The following is a 23,486-nucleotide window of genomic DNA, read 5'->3' on the forward strand; positions in this document are numbered from 1 at the left end:
GAATAATAGATTTATTATTAAGGGATTGAGACACAAGGTGCAGTTGATAGTTATTTAGTGTCTTAGGGCAGTTAAAAAAAAGTGCCTGGAAGAATACTGTACAATCATGTTTTAAATGGCTTTCCAAGACAGATGTGGTTTTGATTTGAAATCTGAAAATAAACATGTTTTTGTCTTAGTATTAATTATTTGTAGAAAAATACATAGCTTTGACATGCTGCATCAAAGAGAAGGCATAAGGTGCGCAGATGCTCAGTTAGAAATATAAAACTAATATATAGGCTGTTTTTTTAAATTAGTGCAAGATAAAAGAACAGGGGAAGTGTTTCGATTGTGTGTGTGTGTGTGTGTGTGTGTGTGCGTAATCAGTGAGGCATTGGTGAGATTGCTGTGAAATGAAACAGACGTTTTTCTAAATAAACACAGGATCCAGTTGCCATGTAACCATCACAGTTTTTAACAAGGCTTTCAGTAAAGGTCTTTTTTTTGCACCTGTTATGGAAATGTACCAGTATGTGGTTCTGGTTTCCTCTCTAACCAGAAAAGATGATTATTAGTGTTCACATGGATTTAGAAATTCACCTATCCAGTTCAGTATCTCAACTACAATGTAAAGAGACATAGATCCACAGCTGAGTGAGACTTTAGTGTAGTTATGACAGAAAGATTATTCAGTCTGGTGGGATTCAGCCGTCCAGTTCCACCCCCCTCCTCTATGTGGCGAGCACTAGCATCCAGGCCGGAGGTCGTGCCCCGTGTCGCCTCCAGCTGTCGAGGAGGTGGAGATGCTGTTGTGTTGGACGGCCTGCAGATGAGGACCTACAGGGGTGGGACTTCCTCCTGGGCTCACCCCTGCAGCTGGACACAGAGACAGCTGTCAATCAAAGTCACTGATCCTGTGTGGATTGTCCACTGAGTAAGCGAGCGGGGTTTGTGAGCATGAAAATGAATGGAAACCAACTACAGCTCAGATTAAAGGAAAATAGCTCTTTTATTTTAACAAATGAATACTGTACATACAGGTAGAAAGACAACAATAGAAATATACAAACATGCCAGTATTTCATCCATCTTTTTTCTCTGAAGCTCAACACTTAAAAACATAATGGCTGCTTTCATTTAAGCCACAAGGTGCAGTGTTTTTTCTTTCATTTTAGGTCACATATACGTTCAACTATTGTCTGCCTGGAGTGCGAGATGGTCTGCATTTTGTTCCTTTATGCAAGGCAAAATGCCAGAATACTGCATTGCACTCCGGAGTATTTCAAATACCATCAAGATCTGGTTCATTAAATGAGTATGACTATGGAAATGAAAATGCATTCCATTAAATGGAGAGTTAAGAGTGCAGTGCTTTCCCCTGATTGGCTCTCCACAGGAATAAAAGTGCATGTACTCATATTTGGAGACTGTGGGGTTAAAAGCAGAGTTTTTACTCTTAAGTGCTGTTTAGTTGCTTGCTTTAAGATACAGATTACAACTTTGAAATCTAGAGTGACAACACTTTTCTTGTGCTGCTCTCAGATGCCTTTCACAAGTATTTAAAGTGTTGAACCCTAAGCAAATTGATAACATTTCAATAAAAAGCATGGGGGAAAAGGCAATGAGCAACTTGGTAAGAAAATGATTCACAAATTGCAAGAAATAAGTAGATTTAGAAAATATTTTTAAAAAGCTAGGGAGAAATAGAAAAAAATAGGTAAAACCTATCGTAATAACATATTTAAGATCGTGTTACATAATTTTTCTAATTTAGAGTACTTTTTCTTGCTGGTCATTTCCCTGTTTTTCTTTTGATTGTTTGTTTTGTTTTTAAGATTATTTTGTTTGATAGGACAGGATGTGAATGTAAAAGGGGGAAGAGAGAGGGGACGACATGAAGCAAAGGGCCACGAGCTGAAATTTTCTTCTACTTTTTTAATAATTTCTTGTTAATTTTTGGGCCATTTCCTCTTTTGTTTCTCATGGCTGCCGTCTCATGTTTTTGAAAGAAATCAAGCAAGTTTGCTCAGGTTTCAAAGGGTGAAGGTCCCTGTGTGGGCTGACAGGTGGCGAAATGTAACCATGGCATATTCCCTTATGTGCACATACAAGGTATCTGAATTATACCCTCTGTGTAGGATGGAGATGACTGGTGTCAGGCGTCTGGAAAAGCTGCTGAGATTTCTAGGGAGAGGGTGCAGGGTAGTGGGTTTTACTCACTGGGATACCCCTGTGCCTCTCTTTGCCGGGCGGTGACAGGACAGTCCTTGTGGGTGAGCAGAATCTGCTTCAGTTGACCCACCTCCGACCTCAATGATGTCACTTCGTTCTGGAAACAAACAGTGAAACATTAAGCATCCTTAAGGTGTAGATGGTGTGTGCTTGTGTGAGTACAGAGCGTGTCCCACCTGGAGCTGCAGGTTTGTGTGCGTCAGCTCCTCAGCTTTCTTCTCCAGCGACGACACCCACACTTTCCTCTTCTGTCGGCAGCGGGTGGCTGCAGCCCGGTTACGCTCCAGGAACTTCTGCCTGCGCTCGTCAGGGTCCTGCTCTGCCGTCCTCCTGCGACGGTTGCCACCTCCTCCGCCTCCACCGCTGCAGCTTCCACCTGCCTGCACTGCATGCTGGGAGTGGGGTGGATGGGAGGGCTGCATCTGCTGCGCAACTGGTGATAACTGTAAACAAAAAAAACATTGCAAAAGTAAACTCACTGTGCCTGAATGCAGGTATATTTTGTTAGATGTATCATTGCTGAGTTGTTCAGTAAATATACCGTACCTGTGCTGGGACAGACAGAGGAGGTGCAGGAGGCGAGCCCTGGTGCAGATGGGGGGGAGGGTGAGCCTGAGTGTGGTGGCTGTGGGTGCCTCCCAGATGCTGTGGAGGGGGAGCATGACATCGCTGTTGGAAGGTGAGGGGTGGAGCTGGAAGCTGCGAGTGATGAGGATGAGGGTGGTGTTGTAGTGGAGGTGCCTGAGGACGCTGTGACATCATCTCCATCATGTGACCCATGGATGTCACAGGGTTGTTGATGCCGACCATTGCTGGATGGTGCTGTTGGAAATGATGGCCCAGCGTCTGTTTGGATCTCTGAGAGGAGAAAGTTTAAACATATATAAGTACACAGGTTTGGAACTGCACTTTTTTAACTTAACTTAACTTAACTTAACTTAACTTAACTTAACTTAACTTAACTTAACTTAACTTAACTTAACTTAACTTAACTTAACTTAACTTAGCTTAATTTATCTTAACTTAACCTAACCTTACTTAACTTAATTTAACTTAATGTTAACTTAACTTTATTAAATGTAACATAACTTAATCTAATATTAACATAACTTGACTTAATTTACTTGATTTAGCTTAATTTAGCTTAATTTAGCGTAATGTAACAAAACATAATGTAATGTAATGCAAATGTAATGTAACGCAAACATAACGTAACCTAATATTAACTTAAATGGACCTAAATTAACTTGATGGGCTTATCAAATTCCTGGGGATAACGCTTTTTCTGTTGTTTTATGATTTTTGTATGGATTTGTGTTATATGTGGTTGTTTTTTAGTCTTTATACTCATTTGTGCAAAGCAATGTTTTCATTCATTCATTCATTCATTCATTCATGTGATGCAAGGTTAAAAGCATTTAAGCATACATGAATAGTGACAGCTGTTATTCTGAATGTCCACCTAATGTACACTATGTTGTCAGCTCTGAATTCATTTAACCAAAAGTGCAGCCATGAAGACAACTTTCTAAATCAACAGACAAATTTTATAAAATACTTTGTATCTATTTTCTACTATTGGAAAGGCTGAGAGCTGTGAGCCAGTTCTAAATCCACTGAGACAAAAAGTTTGTACGTGTCATTTCTTTAAGAAGGATAAACACAGTGGAGCCTCAGTAATTGACACTCTCATTATAACTTGTATATTTTCACATCCTCTTATTTAAACTGCACATTCTTGTTGAGTTTATCATGGCCTCCAGGAATGTAACAGATGACCCATTTTTTTTCTCTCAAATATCTCAAAGGCAGGGAAGCTGGACATAAAAAGATGAGTTAATGCATCCGTTTTTAAAATCCCCAAGTGCATGCTGGGACATGTGGGGCCAATGATGGCCCCTGTGACACTGAAAAGGATTAGGTTATTGCAAGTAATCTCCTGAATATTATTTCGGGCAAGTGAAATTTAAAGTAAACTGGAAGACATTACTGATAAATTAATGAATTTACAGCAAGATGGATTTGCAGTAGAGTTTAATAATGTAACATTTCCACTGCAAGGTACGGCTCATCTTAATTTGTCTTGTTCTTTTTTGGTTTTCCATAAGCAGAAGTTTTTGGATACGTGGTACATATTTTGGTAACAGCTCAGCAAACAACAGATACTATAAGGTGTTGTTAAAACACTGCAGAAATCTGACTGGTCAGAGAGAATTGTCATTTGTTCAACACAGGACAGCCTGCATAACCATGTCATTTTAAAATAGGGATTGCTTTTTTTTTAATCACACGACCAGGTTTTTTTTTAAATGACAGAATACAAAGGAAATGTGTCTCAGGGGAGGTAGGATGAGTACGCAAATGCAGAACAAAAAAGCATACAGGTGTGCAAAAAAAGCAAGCTTTTAATGCTGATGCTAAGACATCAAAAAACAAATAGGTTACCAAAAAACACAATACAATATCATTCAAAAATTAAACTGAAAGCAGGATCACTAGAAGAGCAGGATAACAGCAACAGTAACAGACGAACTGAAAGGAACGTATATATACGTCACTAATCAAGACAACCACACACACAGCTGAGGTGGGTGGACACAGTAAACGGGAGGGAAACACAGAGATTGGCTAACAAATGAAGGCGTGGCAGGAAACACAGAGGGTGGACCAAACGAGACGTAAGGTGTTAAAGATGAGGTCATGCTTTGTCACCATGGCAATAGGAAAATCAGCCAATCAGCCTCCATCCTCTGTCTATTAGACTAATGTATGTCTGTTGTTAAAGAACTACAGCTATACTGCCTTGTTGAATCATTTTCTAATGCATGCACCAATATAATTGTCTTATTATGTCCATTTGTATTCTTCATGAAAGTGCCTCTGACATGACTATTATGTAACTGGAACATTAAAAAGGCCAACAAATGCATACAATGGACTTATTGATCTTATTGAGAGAAGATTTGATTCAACCACACTTTTATGGTCAGGACTGAGATATTCTTTCATTAGAAATCTCACCCCCTTAAAGGTCATAACTCCACTTCTCTCAGCTCCTGAACATTACACCTGAAACCCTGGCAACTGGACAGAGACCCCCTCCTTACACGAAGGGTGACCCAATTGGCTCTGAGTTTGTTGTAACCTTAGAGGCCAACAATTTGCTTTGCAAATTTGTTTCTGTATCTCTTACATAGGGCTGTACCAAATTCTACTTAGGTTTTTTTGAATGACGCTTCGAATATCTGTCGTCACATTTTATGATATTGTCATCTAAAAAAATCCTTGAACAAAATCCTCACTTTTAATAAAGTATTTAATTCGATTACAAGCATTCACTTGTGATAAGCATTTGTGTGTAGCTTTATGTTGAATTGTCTATCTCGTGTCTTTGTATAACTTTATAACATGTGCTCTTGTGTGTATTGTTTGTCTTTTGTGGGTTTTCTTTCTGCAGATGAGGGATTGCAGATGTGAATTAGCTCCAAGCTATAATGAGCTATGGGGCATCAAATGGTAACATTTAAGTTTTAAACTGTACATGGTCCCTTTTAAATACATTAATAAATAATAAAGATTAAATGAGTTGGTCTTTCTTTTCTTAACTAAATCAACTTTCTTTAATGAATAAATGTAATTCATGGTGCTTTTAGGGTGCTGCTAGAATGCCCCACTAACACAGGTGCGTGCCTCCATTTGTGTGAGGCAAAGTGAACAGTCTTTCGACTGCAGTGAAAATGTTGTTTTTAAAAGATTAAATGCCAACAAATATAGACTCAAGGTGAATGTTTTTTTGTAAAAAAAAATGTTGTGAATTTTGGAAATTATTACATCTATTTTTTTTAAATTACTTTTGGACTGTACAATGCTCTGGAGTTGTCGGCAATGTCTGGATCACACAAGCTTAAAACAATACAACACAACAACCACTAGGATCTAATTCAACAAATTGTAAGACACATACTACATCAGAATAGCCTAATCTCTATCCCTAACTGTGTAGAGATACGTGTTTAAACCGAATAAAGAGACTAAAAGAAACCTAAAAAGAAAAAGCTGAGCAGGATTCGATTCTTGATTCAGAATTCAAATGTCAACGTTACAGGTGAGCCTCTGACGCTTCAAAGTATTTGTAACAGCCCTACTTTTACAATATATTGAATTATTCACAAAATGTACGGCTATTATCAGTAAAAAGTAAACTCATGTCAGCTGGAGACAATCAGTCATTTTTCCAAACTAAACAGGAACACATCTAATTCAGCTTTTTAGCATTTTTATAAAAAATCTGCAAATTAATTGTATAGCCTAAGTTTCAGTTTCTTCTGTAAATAAGCTAAAAAAACCCCACAAACAAACCCTGTTTTCATAAATGAAACACAAATGAGTACACAAAAGTAGTACACAAAATAAACACATATTTCACATACAGTACTGCCTGTTGCTGTTGCTGTGTTTTCCACATGCTTATTAAGCCACAATTGAGTTGATGCCAGTAAAACTAAACACAATATATGAAGAGTGTGTGGATATCCATAAACATTTTCCATCCTCTCATAATGGGAGGGGTGGGTTTGACCCCCAACAGCAGCTAAATTGGTAACAGCAGATAAGCTTTTTAACCTGCAGGCCACTTCAGATCAAACAAGCTTTAGTGTTCCCACAGTTTCCTAACTTAACATAGTAAAATGTCTAAAAATTAAAATGATCAGCCACAACATCCCACTTAGCGCTTCATCGCCTTTTCTCCTAATTATCCACAACCGTGAAAACCACCAAAGATAAGAGAGATAATGTGTTCCAATAAATGCTGCAGTCTGCAGCTTGATACCTTCACACTTTATCATTCCCGCGTATCATCTGACTAAACAGACTGTAAGAGCTAAATTAAACCTCATCTCACCTTTCTCCTACACTCAGCAGAGGAGCCGGCGAAAGAGAGAGAGGTCATGTTTAGAGCATGACATCACCCCCACCAACCCTCCCCGGCAATATTGCTATCTGTTCCCTGTTACACAATATTTCTTTAAGAGAAGAAGCAGATTTTTTTTTCCCTTCAACCATTCAACGTCGAAAAAAAGGGAGCACATTTAGCGGCTGCCAAGGATGAGGTCACCGCGCTGTCTGTGCCAGCTTTACCAGCCAGCCAGGCTGCCAGTCAAACACACACATGCACGCACAGCCGCACACACTGAACAGGATGGGACAAGAGTATTTCAGCTCTGTTTACTACATAGAAACACCCTGACACTGGGGCCTGTGATTACATCATGGGTTTCCTTGGCCTGGATGACACACCACGTTGATATTTCTGTCTGGAGGGATCAGTGAATGAAGACACAGAACTGTACATGAAACACTGATCCACTTGTTAAACGTTTACTTTTCCACTTCAGCTGAGTGTGGAGTTACTGTACGACGGAGGCATGTTAATACACCTCCTGTGGTTTTACAGAAGCAGAGTCCTGTTTCGCACCTTGGAAAGGCAAAATAATACAATAGCAATAACAATAGAAAAAAACACATTGGTCTGGAGAAATGTGTGACTGTGTGTGTGTGTGTGTGTATTCAAAGAGTTCAGTTTTGAACCTGAGACCTGAGCAACTCTGAAATCTGAAACCACTTTTCTTTTCCTACTCTATATACAACCTCTACACATGAAGTCATAACCTCTGTGTGTGTGTGTGTGTGTGTGTGTGTGTGTGTGTGTGTGTGTGTTTGTGTAGTTGCAGGGCGATTTCACAGTTTTCCCTTTGAAGTTGCTTTTGATAGCACACAGATATTTAACAATTCATACTACATGCACCTAGAAAGAGGAAATGTGAAATTCACGAGGGGAGAGATTGAGAGCATGTTGACACAAGGAAAATAAAACAACCTAGAGGGTCAGGGAGAGCATGTAGATTGTGACTTCCTGTGATGCGAAAGAGTGTGTGTGTGTGTGTGTGTTAACATGTGTGCGTGCAATTGCGTGTAAAGTGCAGAATTACAGTCCGTTTCCTGTCTTTCCTGATTAGAAAGTAATAGGCCAAAGGCAGAGTGTTTTGTGGCTTTAATTTCAGGGTAGAGATCTGAAACCATTAAAACTTGGAGGAATAGTCAGACTTCTTGGGAAATACACTTTTTTACTTTTTGTTGTTTAATTAGATGGCATTTCTTATTAGATAGTTTCAAAAAACAAGGAAAAATGTCCATAAAACTATATTTATAATGCCCTTAATTATATATTTAAAATTATGTTACGGAAAAGGGAAATAATATATATTTTTAGCACTGTCTTGAGGTCATTTTCCTGTTGTTGTGTTTTGTTTGTTTGTTTGGTTAGTTTTTGGGGTTTTTTTTGGCTTATTTTCAGGAAATGTTCTTGTAACTTTTTACTAATTTCTTGCTATTTTGTGGGCCATTGCTTGTCAAGTTGCTTATCGCCCTCTTCCCATGCTTTTGAAAGAACTTAAGCCAATTTGCTGAGGTTTTAAAGGATTAAGAAGTAGAGTGGAGGTTTCTGGCACAACTTCACCAACATCCAAGGTGCATGGAGAATGAAGAGAGTCTAGAAGAGGTCAAAGAGCTCCAGCAACACTTGTAGTTTGAGGAATAACTTTAAAGGGTTAAGAAGTAACCAACAGACGGTTAGACTAGCTTGGTATTAAGACTGAAAACAGGTGAAAACAGCTAGCCCTCTTTATTTGTGGCTTAAGGGTTATGGTTATCACCAGCTGTTGACAGCACTTCAACAGTGTTTTTGTGTCTTCTTTAGGATGGAGATTTTTTTTAAAACACTGCTTGTGTAGACAGGATGTTTTTGTAAGAACAGTGAAGGAAAACTCAGTTAACAAAAACTACTGGTGTAGGTGTGGACTGGGGAAAAATTAAATGAAATATAACATGTAAATTAATGAGCTTAAGAGGTGCAACTAGGCGACCTTTGTTACCTTTGGACAAAACCAGCTTGCTGTCTCCCCCGTTTCCCATCTTTAAGCTAAGACGTAACATAATCAACATCTATATCTCTGTCACAAAGTGACAAAGTGTGTTTCTCAAAATTTCTAACTATTCCTTCAATGGTGCAACAAATAAATAACTAAGCCTATGAGCTTCAGTCCAAAAATGATGGCATTAGTTTTCAAAAACCAACTAATGGTCCAGTTGTACGTAGCGTTGTCATGAATTGTAATATAAAGTATGCTCATAAAGACGGTTTTTGATAGAGCATAATGTTGGAGGAGGAAGTTATAAACAGGAAGAAGCAGTACGAAAATATCTGACTAGTCCGTACCTGAGGTGAGGAACAGGAGGGGTTGTGTACAGGACCTGGTATACCCATTATACACGACATCTGCTTCTCTATCTGAAGTGGGAAAAAAATTGACACGCAAAAAACCTTTCAACCATGAGAAGAAAAAGCTTCAACACAAACATAACCTCAAATATAAAAAGTTCTCCCCAAGGTCACATCCATTAGGAGTTTGACACTTTTGATTAATTCATACACAAGAGTGAAGTGAATTTTTATGTCAGCCATAAATATTTCTAACTTCGGGATCTTGACCACTTTGGCCACTATACCTGCATCTATAAATCATAATGCATGCGTGTCTGAATACAAATGTATGTGTGCGTGAGTCTCCCAAACTTACGGGCATGTGCTGAGCAGATGCCCCTTGCATGGCGGGGTCTGGCAGGGTGCCAGGTAAGGAGGCTGGCAGTGGTTGTCTGTGTCTGTTCCGCATGTGGAGGAGGGATGACAGTGGCCCGGGAACCGGCCTGTGGTCAGCCACAGAGAGAGAGAGAGAGAGACGAGTCATGCCGGAGTGCGATACACAGCTAAAGAGGTGCAAGTTCAAACGTTTATAGCTTTCATGGTCGACGGGGGTGAGGCTGAGAAGGATGGACATGGTCAAAAACGGTCAATGTGGAAACTGAGGGTGGATAAATGGATGACATGAATCGAAGTAGTGATAGAGGAGGGATTACGTTAAAATCTACTAGATTTCTATCTTCACCCCAATCAACAATAGGTGATTGGAATTTCATTTGGGGTGCTCAAAACATTTTTTTCCTCGAGAAACAATATCCCAGTTACAATCCACAGACCTAAGTCCTTAATGATGTGGGACCCCTTTTTCAAACACGTGGAAGCTGGACTTTCAAGATATTCCAGAGAAATTGACCATGTATTTTAGCGACATTAAAGGCAGTTGTCTGACCGACAACCATTATATTATGTTTAAATATGTTATGTTATGTTTATTATTGTACACATGTATTTACTTTTTATTACTTAGTTTTTCTTTTTATCTTGGTCTGGGTACTGGTTTGATTTGTAGTATTTGTCTTGTCTTAGTCCTGTCTTGGTTTTGTATTGCTCTTTATTTCACTTGCTACTGACATTTTTGTTTTATCTTTACTGGATTGGCCAATAATTATTGTCTTGTTTTTTACTGTCTTATTTGAAAAAAATCAATAATCAGATTGTGGGGGAAAAAAAGAAAATCCACAGACCCCACTCTGAACAGTTTACACTGGGACTCCTTTTAGCCGAATGAAAACTAGTTCTGTGGATTAGAGTTGTGCATGAATGAGTCCCAAAACCTGGAAATGAGTTTCCTTGTCCAGAAGTCAATGGGTTTATCATTAAATGCCTGAATTTTACGTCTTTAAAAAGGTGGTTGCTAACAAGTGGCCAAATGAGATACAGGACATCATCACACTGAGCCTCACTGTGGTGATGTTGAAGTCATGCGACCATAGTGTACTTCGTTTACAGCCTAATGTTAGCTTTTTACTTCTGCTGATTGCATTTATGCTTCAAAAATCATAACACTGCTTTTCATTTGTGAAGATAATCTTGCTTACCAAAATGTGTAAGTATCATAAAGGCATGTTGAAGGTTCTTATTGGGCTATTTGGTCTCAGTCAAATCTGGCAACACTGGGTGGAGGAGGAGATCTCAAAGGAGTAAATATGGGCGCATAAAACCTAAACTATCAACAAAGCTGCAAAACACCAAAAGTAAGAGAGAAACAACACTTAAAATCTGGACAAAAGCATCCGCTTTTGAAAAAGAAAGTCAAAATATTATTGTACGTGTGAGAAAAAAAGGCGTAAACAGTGGTCTGAGGTGAAGCAACGATGATGGAAACTATTATGAGGTGAAAAAAAAGCGAAAGAAAACAGAGATATGGGAAAAAGTGACAGCTTGAGAGGGAGGAAAGAAGCTCGAGAATCACAGCGGGAGATGTAGAGACCCGGGGTGCCATGTGCTGACCTAACCGCTCTGGCTCTCTGCCAATCGGACAGCGTGGGCCTCCATGGCCGCGCTGAGGTCATCGGCAATGATGTCATCACTGAATCTGGGGTATGCGGCCCGTTTTAACATACAACAAAGTTCAGACAAACCAAAACAGCATTTCCTAACGTAACCACAACAGTTCGACCGGGCCAAGAGCCAGACAGTCAGAGACCAGGTCGCTATGGAAACCGGTCGTAAACACGAGGGGAAACAGTCAGACACACGATCCATGGTTCATTTAGTAACACTTAGCTGGTCTCACTGACTAACATGCTGTCTGGATTCAGCTGGCACTGATTTATGTACTATAATCAACCGTCAGCTTTCTCCCACTGTCCTGTCCTGTCCTGTCTGGTCCTGGACAGATGTGTGGAGCTTATTATGTCACTCACTTACTTTTGGTACCTTAGTTCATCTAATCAACTCCAGAGATGTGACATATGCTTTGTTTATCTACAATATGTATTGCAAGAAGAAATCGGAAGGTTTTTATTTTTAACTGAGTGTCGAGATAAAAGAAATCTTTAAAATTCCTCCTCAGGCACCAAAGTATGAACAACAGAACTACAAATGTGAGGCACCGGTCATGTATTTTCAATGTCCCCCTGGTTCGAGGCTGACTCAAAACCTTTGTTACATGTCATTCTCTACTTCTCTCTCCCTTTATTTCCAGTCTACGGTTTACTCACAAATAAAGGCATTAAATGCCTCAACAATACTTGCCAATTTGTCATAAATGTATTTAAACAAAATGTATTTTATATATTGGATGATAAAGAGTAGACAAAAAAAAAACAAACGATCTCGTCTGCTAAAAACATTTGAAATAGTGAAAATACTGAAAAAAGTCAAAGTGGCAGTTGAATTACAATTACAGAAAGATGGTGAAAAGACAGTGAGAATAGAAGTGCTGAGAGAATATTCAGCAATGAAAAAAGCTGAAATGACAACTTGAGTCACATGGCTTGGACTCAAGTCAGACTCACAAATTTTATCACTTTAGACTCAATTTGACAAACCCGAGAAAGATTTGCAACTCAAATTGGACTTAAACACCAACGACTTGTAGATTCACTTGGACATTGGTCTTTTCATTTCGAAATACTTGATACCTCTTCCTAATGTTACATTGAGAGCCAGTTTGAAAAAAAATGTACCAAAAATAATTTTGTTTGCGCACAAAAATTATGTGGTAGTCAGCAAAAAAGAATTGCAGTATGCAAAACATGCAGGTTGAAAATTACAGAGATGACAGAGATGCAAGAACTCTCAACAAAGTTGTTTAAACAAATAGATACAAATTTTAAAAAGCCTTCAAGACTTTTGTAGATGTGATATATAATTATTCTGTTGTTAAAATTGCATTACATTTGATGAAGAATACATTATGACTTGTTTAGGACTCAAAACTAGAAGTTTAGGACTTGAGAAGTACTTGTGACGAGCAAAATAATGACTTGGTCCTATCTCAGCATTTTAAGCATATGGTAAGTGTTTGAAAAAAGAAAGTCAAAAACTATTTTACTCTGTTTGTGTTTTGGTCTAATTCTATTTTGTTTTATTTTAAAAGAAAAGAAAAGAAAAGAAATGTAACTTATACATGCTATTAAGACAAAATATTAATCATAATCCAGTCACAGATATGTTGTTATTGACGGTGTTACTTAAAATTTTAGATATTTACCAATTTGCATGATAAATTAAAACTGTGCAATGTATACATTAAGCATACAATCAAAAAATATATATATTTTTAAAGTTAAAGATCTGCTTGTACTGTCAGTCACAATTATGCTATTTGCATTGCCATAAATGTGGAGCTTTAATCAGGGAATAATTGAATGAATTTTAATTTGACATGGCTAAAATATAACAAGATATTTTTTCACATCAAACATTCTGCGAGTAAAATGGGTGTGACAGTTTTCATTAAACTCACAGTATATGTAATAATGAGATATTCGGATGACACAAATCCAAAGTTAAAACGTCAGGAAGAGGGAAAGCAGCTGCTGGGAGCTGGCCAGATGAAAGACAGGAACTCCTCTAATCTGTCTGTTGAACTGGTTGATAACCAGGGAGCCATGGACGCTGCACAGGCGCTGAGAGCCTCTGCCTCTGAGTCTTAACAGACATAACACAGGCGGTGTTTGGGTGGCAGGGTGGGTAGTGTCAGTGGGTTTGAGTGGGCGTTGTACAGCGGTTCTCCATCTCTTTTTGCTAAGACTTTGTTCTCTGAGTAAATTGATGTTTGATTTTTTTCCCTTCTCTCTCTCAGCTCATTAGTGCAGTGATAAATTATGCAGGGGGAAATGCCAGTCTGTGCCAGACAGAATGAGTTATAATACGTCCAAAACAGGATGGGCGAGACGATGAAGCAGAGGAAGAAAGAGCGAGAAAAGGCAACATTAAAAGGAAATATGTGTGTGTGCTATGAAGAGACGTTGAAGAGCATGGATGAATACAGAAGAAGTAAAATCTGCACTGTATAGGTGCCTTTAGGTATGCATGTGTGCAGCCGTACTCACCCTGAGTGTGTGAGGGTGGAAGGAGCCTGGGTGATGACTGATCCGGACTGCGAGGAGGACAAAGCTTGCTGGGCAGCCAGGCTGCAGCTGGGGCCCATCATGGGGCCATGAGGCTGAGGGTGCTGCAGGGGATGGGGATGGTGCAGCGGTGGCTGGGGATGTGGGTGCTGAGGCTGGGGTGGGTGCTGGAGCTGAAGCTGGGGTTTGAGCTGCTGCTGGTTCATACAGGACGGCCCATTGTGAGACAGCGTCTGCTGGGAGACGTGGGAGCGACAATCAGCTGGGAACGTTTTGAATTCGCAGTGTCTGCTTTCAGTCAGCGTGTTGTTTTGTGATCTGAGGTGATTTTGATGAGCGCATGCATATGTAAGTGTGTGTGTGCTTGTATGTGCTTGTGGGTTTGATGTCTAGCTGTTTAATTTGCAGGGGAGAATGTGATCGCATGGTGTGTCTTTCCTCGCAGCAGGTCAGATATCTGCAGCTGTCTAATTGGGTCTGACTGCTTTTATCTCCCTCACACTCAAGTGTCACTCAAAACACTAACCTGAAGACCTCAAAACAAACACTGAGCAGAAATATGGGACAACTGTGTCTCTATTCTTGCAACCATCAGCCAGAGAAGCCAAAATATTAGAAATTCTGCTTAATTTTAGCTTGAAATGTTCTGTAAAATGTACCTGTTTGCACTTTTCCTCTTCTTGTGCTTGAAGAAACTCCTCCTCTATCTCCTTGAACAGACCAACCTCTTCACAGTTCTGCAAAAATCGGGTTGGCGTTGGAGTCTGGTCTGGAATCATTACAAACAAACACACACAAAAAAATTAGCACTCATTCAAGTATCTGCCACAACAGTCTCTCCTGTTTTAGCTTAGTTAAATCGACTGTCGTCTAAGCTGCAATGCAAGGAGGAGAAACAAGTTTTGTCTGGGCCACTGCTTTCTGTCTCTCTCTGTGATAACACCAGTCTGTCTCTCTGAGCCGTCTAAACATGCAGGGGTCAAAGGTCAGTCAGGCTCTTTGTTTTGACATGAGATTTCCTGCAGGAGGCGTGACAGGCTCCAGGACAGAGAGGGAGAGAGAGGCGCAGAGGGAGAGTCTGCAGAGGTTAGATGCCATGCTAATGTTTACGTCCAGATGAACAGCTGTTTCTATGGTTACAGACAGTGTCACGTCACAGCACCCTGATCATGAGACTGGATCATGGCGGTGCAATAGAAAACAATACTTTGATAATGAAACTTCTTGTCATTCATCTATCTTGCCCCCTTCGTTATACTTGTAGGAGGTTTACATTTACAGCATTAAAGCTGTGACCTACACCTGGATTAGTATATTAAAAATATCTTAAATAACTAAATATAGATCATTTGTTTTATTACTATGTTGTTGCATGTATGGATGGATTGCTGAACAGACCACGTGGGTACAGGCCGAGGAGCCCAAAGTGTCAGGGGCACCCCAGGCCTTCATCTACAAAATGTTACTCAAATTATTATATTATATTACCAGAAAGAGACACAAAAACACTACAAACAGATGTGCATGAACTGCATAGAGACACAAAATAACTACAAAAACAGGCAAAACAACCACAAGGAGACACAAAACGACCAAAAAAGACACAAACATTACTTCAAAGGGACAAATTAAACCACAAAAAGATGCATAAAAGACTAAAGTAGGGCACAAAACAAAGAGGGCAAAACCACCACATACTCTGTGTGCTGATCCCATATAGGGGGTGGAGGCTTTTGTGTATCAGGGCCAACTGTCTCATGGTTTGCCCATGATTGCATGCAGTGCGATAGTTTGACTGGTTTTTGGAAGCCACTTTTCCCTAATTCTTACTTTTTTAATTACAAATGTATCTAAAGCAACATTTAGACTATCAAGGAATACAAAGTTTCCCAACTAAATCCCATGATACTGAATCTCCCCTCAGGTAAGCAGGATGACTCATTTTTTTATTCCCTTATGTAAAAAAAAAATCTGACTTGAAAAAAGGGGAAGGAAATGAGGAATTTACCCAGTTTAAGTTATTTTGGTCATCAGTCAAGTTTCGATGTTTTTCAAGCAAAAATGCAAAAAACATTTTCTGGTTCCACTTTTAAATGTGAGGATTTGCTGCTTTCCCCTGCATTTTCGTAAATTTAATATATTTGGGTTTTGGACTGTTGGTTGGGGGAAAAAAGCTATTTGAAGAAGTCACATTGGACTTCGGGAATTTGTGATTTAGCTTTTTTTTGTTGCTATTTTGTGTAAATTTATAGACAAAACAATTATGCAATTAATCAAGAAAATGATTGGATCCACTGTGGTATATTTACTGCAGCTGCAACAATTAATTGATTGGTTGTCAGCAGTATTAAACATCAACTTTTTACATGTGACTATTTTCTGATTTCTTTACTCCTCTGTGACAGTAAACTGAATATCTTTGGGTTGTGGACAAAACAAAACATGGGAGGATGTTACCTTGGGGTTTAGGATACACTTTCATAGACATTTTCAAAATTTTCTGGCATTTTTATGACAGCTAATCTATTATTTGTTAAAGTAATCAGCATATAATGCATGACAATGAAAATCTATCCATTTGATATTGGTAAATAGATTAGAATTAATCAGCAAACTAATATAGAGTCACTGTCAAACTCTGTCACAGTGTCAAACTGAGGTATCCACAAGCATTTGGTTTCATAAGTTCTGCCCCATGATTCTCTCCTGTGCCTACTTGCACTCCCACTACTTTGCCCAGTATCCAAAAAGAAAAAAAAAAAAGAGTAAAATCTTTGAAACCTTTGTGCTGACCTTTGTGCATCGTCTGCCTGTGTTTTAAATCAAAGTTGGTTTTGATGGTGTTATCAGTATGTTTGGTCTAATCTGATTGAGTACACTGTACACGTTGCAACATGAGCAGCTCTGTTTCACAGCACAGACTATCTGAGGGAAGGAAGCCTGTATCGAGCTTATCTGATTTCATACTGTATAACGTAGCGTCATCATTTTTTCATCGAGCACTGATCCTGAAAGGAGGTCACCACACACACACACACACACACGCGCACACACAGCCAGACAACAACTCAACTGAGAATATATAGCATGTCTAAGCAGTGAAAAAGTGAAGATTATTCATGGTTATAGGGAGAAAAGGCAATTCACAGACTATGTATTAGCTCTTGGTGGATGTGGGATAGAAGTCAGAGAATTGTATGTTTTTTTTTCTTTACGTGGTTTCTTTTGCACCCTCTCACCTGTGAAAGCCGTATCCGTCTTGATGGAGGAGAACTTGAGGGACATCTCATGCTTGTGGCTGTGGATGATCAGATGCTCCTCTAACTGGAAGCGCTGCAGGACACCGACAGAGTGAGAAAGATATGAAGAGATGCGTGCAGCTGTATGACATGATGAAGCATGGGATGACGTCCACATAAATCAAATTACATTTCTTATAGCTGACTTATCAGTCATGGTGGTTATAGTCACTATTTGAAAATATTTATCACTTCATATAATAAACAAATTAAGAATACTGTATACTTATAATGTATATATTACACATATATATGTTTTTACAATTATTAAAGTTATTTATTGCAAACCATCCCTTTTCCAGTCTTGATATATGCACATCATCATGCAATTCTGGGTTTAGTGAGGCTATTTTTTAATAATGAAAAGCTCAATATTGGCTTAAAGAGCTCTTGAGCTGTTAACATATGAGCTAAAACTATACATATTATATATATAGCACATATATATATACTATATACTGCAACAATAAAAAGTCATAGCATGGTGTGGGGAATCATGTTGTGTACTACATATAAAAAAAACAAATATCTCCATGTGCTTGGCTAAAATCTGGCATGAACCTTTTACTTTTGAAACTGGATGGTTTGTTAATCTAGAAAAAGAAAATCAGATCCATCCAGTGTATTGTCTAAATTTTGAGTCTTCAACAAGGGGTCCTCAGAGTTACTGCAGAGGGGTCACCAAATTGTTTTTTTCTTTTGTGTGTGTTCTTTGCTTTGCTCTTGTTTTTAACCAAAATTTCAAATATGTCTGACAATACACATTAAAATGAATCCAACATATTTTACCATTTGAAACTTCTATTCTTTGTGCAAACGGATTTTCCTCTTGTACCTGAAAAGCAGATACAGGTCTAGCTGCAGCCTGAGGCTGATATGGCCCTCTGCCTGATTACCTCCATCCGCCCAGTTTAACTCGAAACTAATTTTTATACATGCACAAAGACTGATATGGCTGTTCACATGTGAAACATATAAATGAGCCAGTTATTTAGCTCTACGTAGAGATAATCTGTAGACATTTAATAGCTCCTCATGTCAGTGGTTCATTTGAAGATTGTTTGTGTTTTCTTTCTTTTCCCTTTCCACGTCCTTCATATATGCATGGCTGGAAGATGTGTTTAAAATAACAGTGATCTATAACAATCCCATGTGGGATAAGCCAAAGGTTTGGTATGACAGAAATAAAACAGAATGAATGAATGTATGCCACCTGCTTTTCATGTGACAAATATTTGTTTTGATTTGATTTTTTTGAATTTATTTCATTTCATGTAAAAAAGGAAATAAAGAAATATTGCACAAAAACATCTTAAATCTTGAAGATCATATAATCATCAATATGGAAATATGTTTAATAATCATGTGACAAAGACCTTTCTTTCATATTAAAGCATTTTATTTCACCTACAATTGATGATTTTTTTATTCCCGGTCAGGAGTGAAAACCTAGTTTGATACTGATAATCATGTAATATCCTGCTGAAGAATGTTAAATATAGCTGGTACAGTGCAGGTGTAACACAAACAAACTGTGTCCAACTGACCTGAGAGCAGCCCGGGGCGCCGCACACATAAGGCCTGTCCTGTCTGTCATTCATGTCATACACAAGCCTAAAGAACAGAAGAAGCAAGAACAACATATCCTCATCAAAATGTAGGAACTGCAGTATCTCTCTGCGCACACAGTTCCAGAGTATTTAATTCAGCGGGCAGCTTGTAGTCCTGTATTTTTAATTACACAGAGGCAATGCCCTCAAGTATCCCGAACTGAGCTTGTATGATTATTCTCCTTTTATCAAGTCTTCACTGTGGAAGCGGTGTGTAATGAGGTCGATGCCACTGATGATGGATGTTTCACCAGAGACACAGCATTATCTCAAGGAAAATGATCCCTTTGGTGCCAACAGGAGAGCTACAGTGCTGCTGTACATGGCAGGTAGTCATTTTTATTAGGACAAGCACTATAATAAATACAGTCTGTTTGTGTTTTCCCTAACTATTCATTACACATTACTAATAACATGTAAGCACCAGAAGGGAATCAGAGCCTTACGGGAATTATGATCTTTTCTTTTCATGGTTATTATGTAGCCAAGTGTGGTGCAATTAAGCTTTCATCAGGGTGTCAGTTAATAATACAAGTGTGATGAGAGGAAACACGCTTGCCATGCAAAACATGCACTGTATTCTCACAAGTTGGTTTTATTTATTTTTTAAATCTAAGAAAATCAATTGCCTTGTTAAAGCTAAGTAAATATAACTATTAGTTTTAATTTATTTAAATTTCATACATAATTGTTAAGTTTACTTGAATTTTAGTTATATTTACTTAATTTTATGACATTGTTGCAACTTAAAAATGACAAGTGAATAAACTTGTTCTGAGTAGATGATAGCACCATGCTAGTAGTACTTAACTGAACATTTTTGAGTATTTCTCTCAGAAAGATTTAGTCTGAATAATTCTAGGGTTTTTTTTTTCAAGATTTTTTGTAGGACTTTGACCATTTAAAAACCTTGAGCAAATTAATTTGATTTATTTTAAAAAACATGGTCAGAAGGCTGTGAGCTATTTAACAACACATTGCTCAAATTCAAATCAACACTGCAAGAAAATTACCTGAAAATAAGCCAAAAAAAACCCCAAAATTATTATTAAAAAAAAAAAGGTTTTCCTGGACATTTTTCCATAGTTATTTGATAAGTTTGTAACAATGGGGTTAAAGTGGAATTGTTTTTTGTTTGGGGATTTTTTCAAGTTTTTCTTTTTTGGCTTTTGCCTTTATTGGTGATAGGACAGTTCAAGTGTGAAAGGGGGAGAGAGAGAGGGGATGACATGCAGCAACGGGCCGAGACTGGAATTGAAACCACAGCCACTGCGGGCCAGAACATAGTCTTTGTACATGAGGGGGGTCGCTCTACCAACTGAGCTACTGGACACCCCAAAGTAGAATTGTTTTTATTAAATAATTTTGTTTGTTTTATAAAAACTTCGGTCTTGTCTCAAGATTTTCACAATGGCATTTTTTTAAAATGAAAATAATCCTGTGAACTAGTCATTCCTTGTTGTGCTTACTTTAGTTATCAAATGCAATCAGTTTCCTTAACACAACTTAAGATGCTGTGACTCAAAAAGAACAATTTCACTTGTCATTTTTCAGTTTACTTAATAAAATGAAGTTACTACAACATTTTTTTAAGTAAACCTAACAGATAGAAAGTAAACATAATATAAGAATAGTTATATTTAGTTCCTTCTTCAAGGCAACCAGCCTCTAGATTTCTTTAAGTAAGATCAACTTGTTTATTTCCCAGTGTAAAAATGAAGTTGTCATAGGTAAAAAATATCAACACAAACAGAGTACAATGATAAACCCATGTGCAGCTCTAACCCAGGCTTCAGCTCTTCAGTGGAGATATTAAGCAATTGATGGGGGGTAATTATGACTTATTTGAGGGGCTGCTGACCCCTCATTTTCCACTGAGAGCAAAGGAAGAAGCCTTCAACTCCCTGGCCTCAGGCGTTCCTCTGAGCTGTGTCACCTAACAGGACTCACACACTTGTAGAGAGGTCAACAGGGTGCTTGACTTTTCGTCCTCCTACAGCACATGTTTACTGACAACTGCAAGGAGGAGGAAGAAGTAGTAATCCAGAATTGTTAAGACGTACGTGGGACACTTATTAACAGGTACACACATGCTTTCCCCTCAAGCAAACTTTGGGTGTGCGTGAGCAGAGAGCCATGAAAAGACAGTAAAGTGAGTCCTGATGTTATGGGAAAGAGTGAGAGTGAAAGAGAAGAGCGAGGAGAGAGGGCAAAAGTACATGCTTCCATAAGAAATGGAAAGTGTGTGGGGTAGGGGGGTTGGAGAGTGACATTAGGGTGATGGAGGGAGAAATGGAAAGGGCAAGTGGCAGAGAAAGAGAGAAAGAGAGAGAGAGAGAGGAGGAGGAGGACAAAATGAATGGAAGAGAGAAGGAATGAGGATGGGAGGGCTGCACTGTAGGACTACGCTGACAGGTTTGAACCTGCCTCAGCCCCCATTTTCCAACCCCTACAAGTAGATGTGACTTCATAGCTGTGTGTGTGTGTGTGTGTGTGTGTGTGTGTGTGTGTGTGTGTGTGTGTGTGTGTGTGTGTGTGTGTGTGGTGGGTTTGTTTGTGTGTTACAAACAGAATGAGCAAGCAAGTGTCCATAACACCATAACAATAGATAAATAGGTAATTTTGGAAATCAGTTGAAAAAGACATGTAACTGTAATTTACAGTGTCTTTCTAGTTGCCACATTATATAATGTGATATTTAAATAAATAGATTAATAGATAGATAATTATAAGAAGATCATCATGATTATCTCAAACAGATTTTTCCTTTCTGCCCTCTTTTCAGAAGCACTTGTGCACATTGGTGGAATGTAACAAAGTACATTTACTCAAGTACTGTATTTAAGTATGAATTTGATGTACTTGTACTTAGCCTGTTCTTTTCATGTCATTTTATACCTCTACTCCACTACATTTCAGAGAAATATATTGTACTTTTTACTTCACTTCACTTATCCGACAGCTTTAGTTACTAGTTACTTTACAAATTAAGATTTTTGCACAAAAAGCATAACAGAAGTTTACAAGATATGATGTGTTATAAATGAAACTATCCAACAATTAACACAAGTACAGCTGAAACAATTAGTCCAAGAATCAATCAGACAACTGAGAGAAAATTGAATTAACAATGCTATTTTATTTTCTGATAAATATTTTGGTGGTTTTCTAATTAATGTTTTAATAATTCGTACGTTTTTCTTATTTATTTATTCATCTAGTTATTTTTTTTTTTTGATTTTTCCTGGATTGAGGACTTTTACTTTTAATTCTTAGTACATGTTCTTGATTCTAATTAGGCTACTTATTTTTATTTGAGAAATATTATTAATGTAGCCTCGGGCTTTTACTTGTAACAGAGTATTTTTACAGTGTGGTATTAGTACTTTTACTTGAATAAAGGATCTGAATACTTTGTTCACCCCTGTTTGTACAAGATGAGCAGACTCAGCACATTTTCAGAAAAACCTTCTGTCAGAGCGGTTACATCAATGCCATATGACGTCATCCTTAATACATAAATCCAACAACAGACCAGACAACATGTTGCCAATTCAAAACGGATTAATGTCCCTGTTGTTTATTATATATATATATATATATATATATATATATATATATATTTGTCTTTGGGGGCAACTAAGTCATAAGACTTTTTTCCCGCCTCCCTCTCTGTTTCTGCTCTGCATTTATTATGAATGACATAATACAGTTGGAAATTTTAAAACCACCATGTGCTTGTGAATCATCAATATCCAGCTTCAAAAGCGAGCCAACTTTACTTACTTCTCAAAATTGCCATGTTTGATAGATGACTGTCAACAACACCGAAGAGCTCGCGCCGGTTTGGAGCTCATTCAGCTCAAATTAGACAGCGGTTCTGACCAAGCAAAGCGTCCGGCTTGCAGACGGTCCTGTATGTGCCCCCAAAAACATGCCGGTGTGTTTCCCTTTCCTACCGCTCCGAATAGCAACCTGTTCAACCCATAAACAAGCCCGACACAGCTGTATGGAGAGTGCTGTCACACCCCCCAAATAGACGCTCGCGCTCAACCTCGTCCGCCTGATGATGAGCGTTAACCGGGACACTCAGCAAGCCAAAAAAACTTCCCCGTTAACTTTACAGCAGCGTCAAAAAAATAAGAAACGAACGTAAAAATAAATAAATAAATAAATCAGCAGACTGTGTCAGCGTCAAGTGAATGCTTGCTGTTGAGTTTAAAAGTTTTGTGAATGAAAGTAAATTGCGGAGGCTTACCTACAAGTAGAGAGGGACAAGCGGCGCTCCAGAGAGGAACCACGTTGGACTGGAGCGAGATTACAATACGTTCTATTTACAGAAGCATTACATCACCCTCCCGGTGACGTCACGTGGGATTCCTGAACTTCTAAATCATTGCGGTCCCGTACGGAGAGAGGGACTAAGGGGGGGGGGGGGGGGGCGGGTTACGGCACCGGCCGGTAGGGGGACGGCAGCAGCAGCAGCATGGTGGCGGACCCGGACCGACGGACGGCCCTTGTCAGA

At 38.7% G+C, this 23,486-nt stretch overlaps 1 protein-coding gene across 3 annotated transcripts; it reads right to left on the minus strand.

The window, feature by feature from the left end:
• Positions 1–79: 79 nt before the first annotated feature.
• Positions 80–23,247, minus strand: creb5a (cAMP responsive element binding protein 5a). Of its 3 annotated transcripts, XM_042506767.1 has the most exons (11): positions 23,224–23,247; positions 18,899–18,965; positions 17,292–17,385; positions 14,712–14,821; positions 14,035–14,288; positions 9,852–9,978; positions 9,491–9,562; positions 2,761–3,072; positions 2,391–2,657; positions 2,203–2,311; positions 80–858 (listed from the first exon to the last, which is right to left on the minus strand). In XM_042506767.1, exons 2-11 carry the CDS (start codon positions 18,950–18,952, stop codon positions 728–730), a joined length of 1,530 nt encoding a protein of 509 aa, XP_042362701.1. In that variant the 5' UTR covers positions 18,953–18,965; positions 23,224–23,247; the 3' UTR covers positions 80–727. The 3 variants fall into 3 exon arrangements, with proteins under 3 accessions (XP_042362701.1, XP_042362700.1, XP_042362702.1); XM_042506766.1 differs by lacking the exon at positions 23,224–23,247 and having other exon boundaries at positions 14,035–14,285; positions 18,899–18,982; XM_042506768.1 differs by lacking the exon at positions 23,224–23,247 and having other exon boundaries at positions 80–852.
• Between the last annotated feature and the right edge of the window lie 239 nt (positions 23,248–23,486).

Source organism: Plectropomus leopardus, chromosome 18 (assembly GCF_008729295.1).
Source record: "Plectropomus leopardus isolate mb chromosome 18, YSFRI_Pleo_2.0, whole genome shotgun sequence".
Taxonomy (NCBI): domain Eukaryota; kingdom Metazoa; phylum Chordata; class Actinopteri; order Perciformes; family Serranidae; genus Plectropomus; species Plectropomus leopardus.

Coding starts and splice junctions, on each gene's coding strand:
- creb5a (XM_042506767.1), bottom strand. CDS start 18,952: ATGAATGACAGACAGGACAGGCCTTATGTGTGCGGCGCCCCGGGCTGC. Junction 14,289..14,711: donor AAGAGGAAAAGTGCAAACAG/GTACATTTTACA, acceptor CACGTCTCCCAG/CAGACGCTGTCTCACAATGG. Junction 9,979..14,034: donor TCCACCCTCACACACTCAGG/GTGAGTACGGCT, acceptor GGCTGACCACAG/GCCGGTTCCCGGGCCACTGT.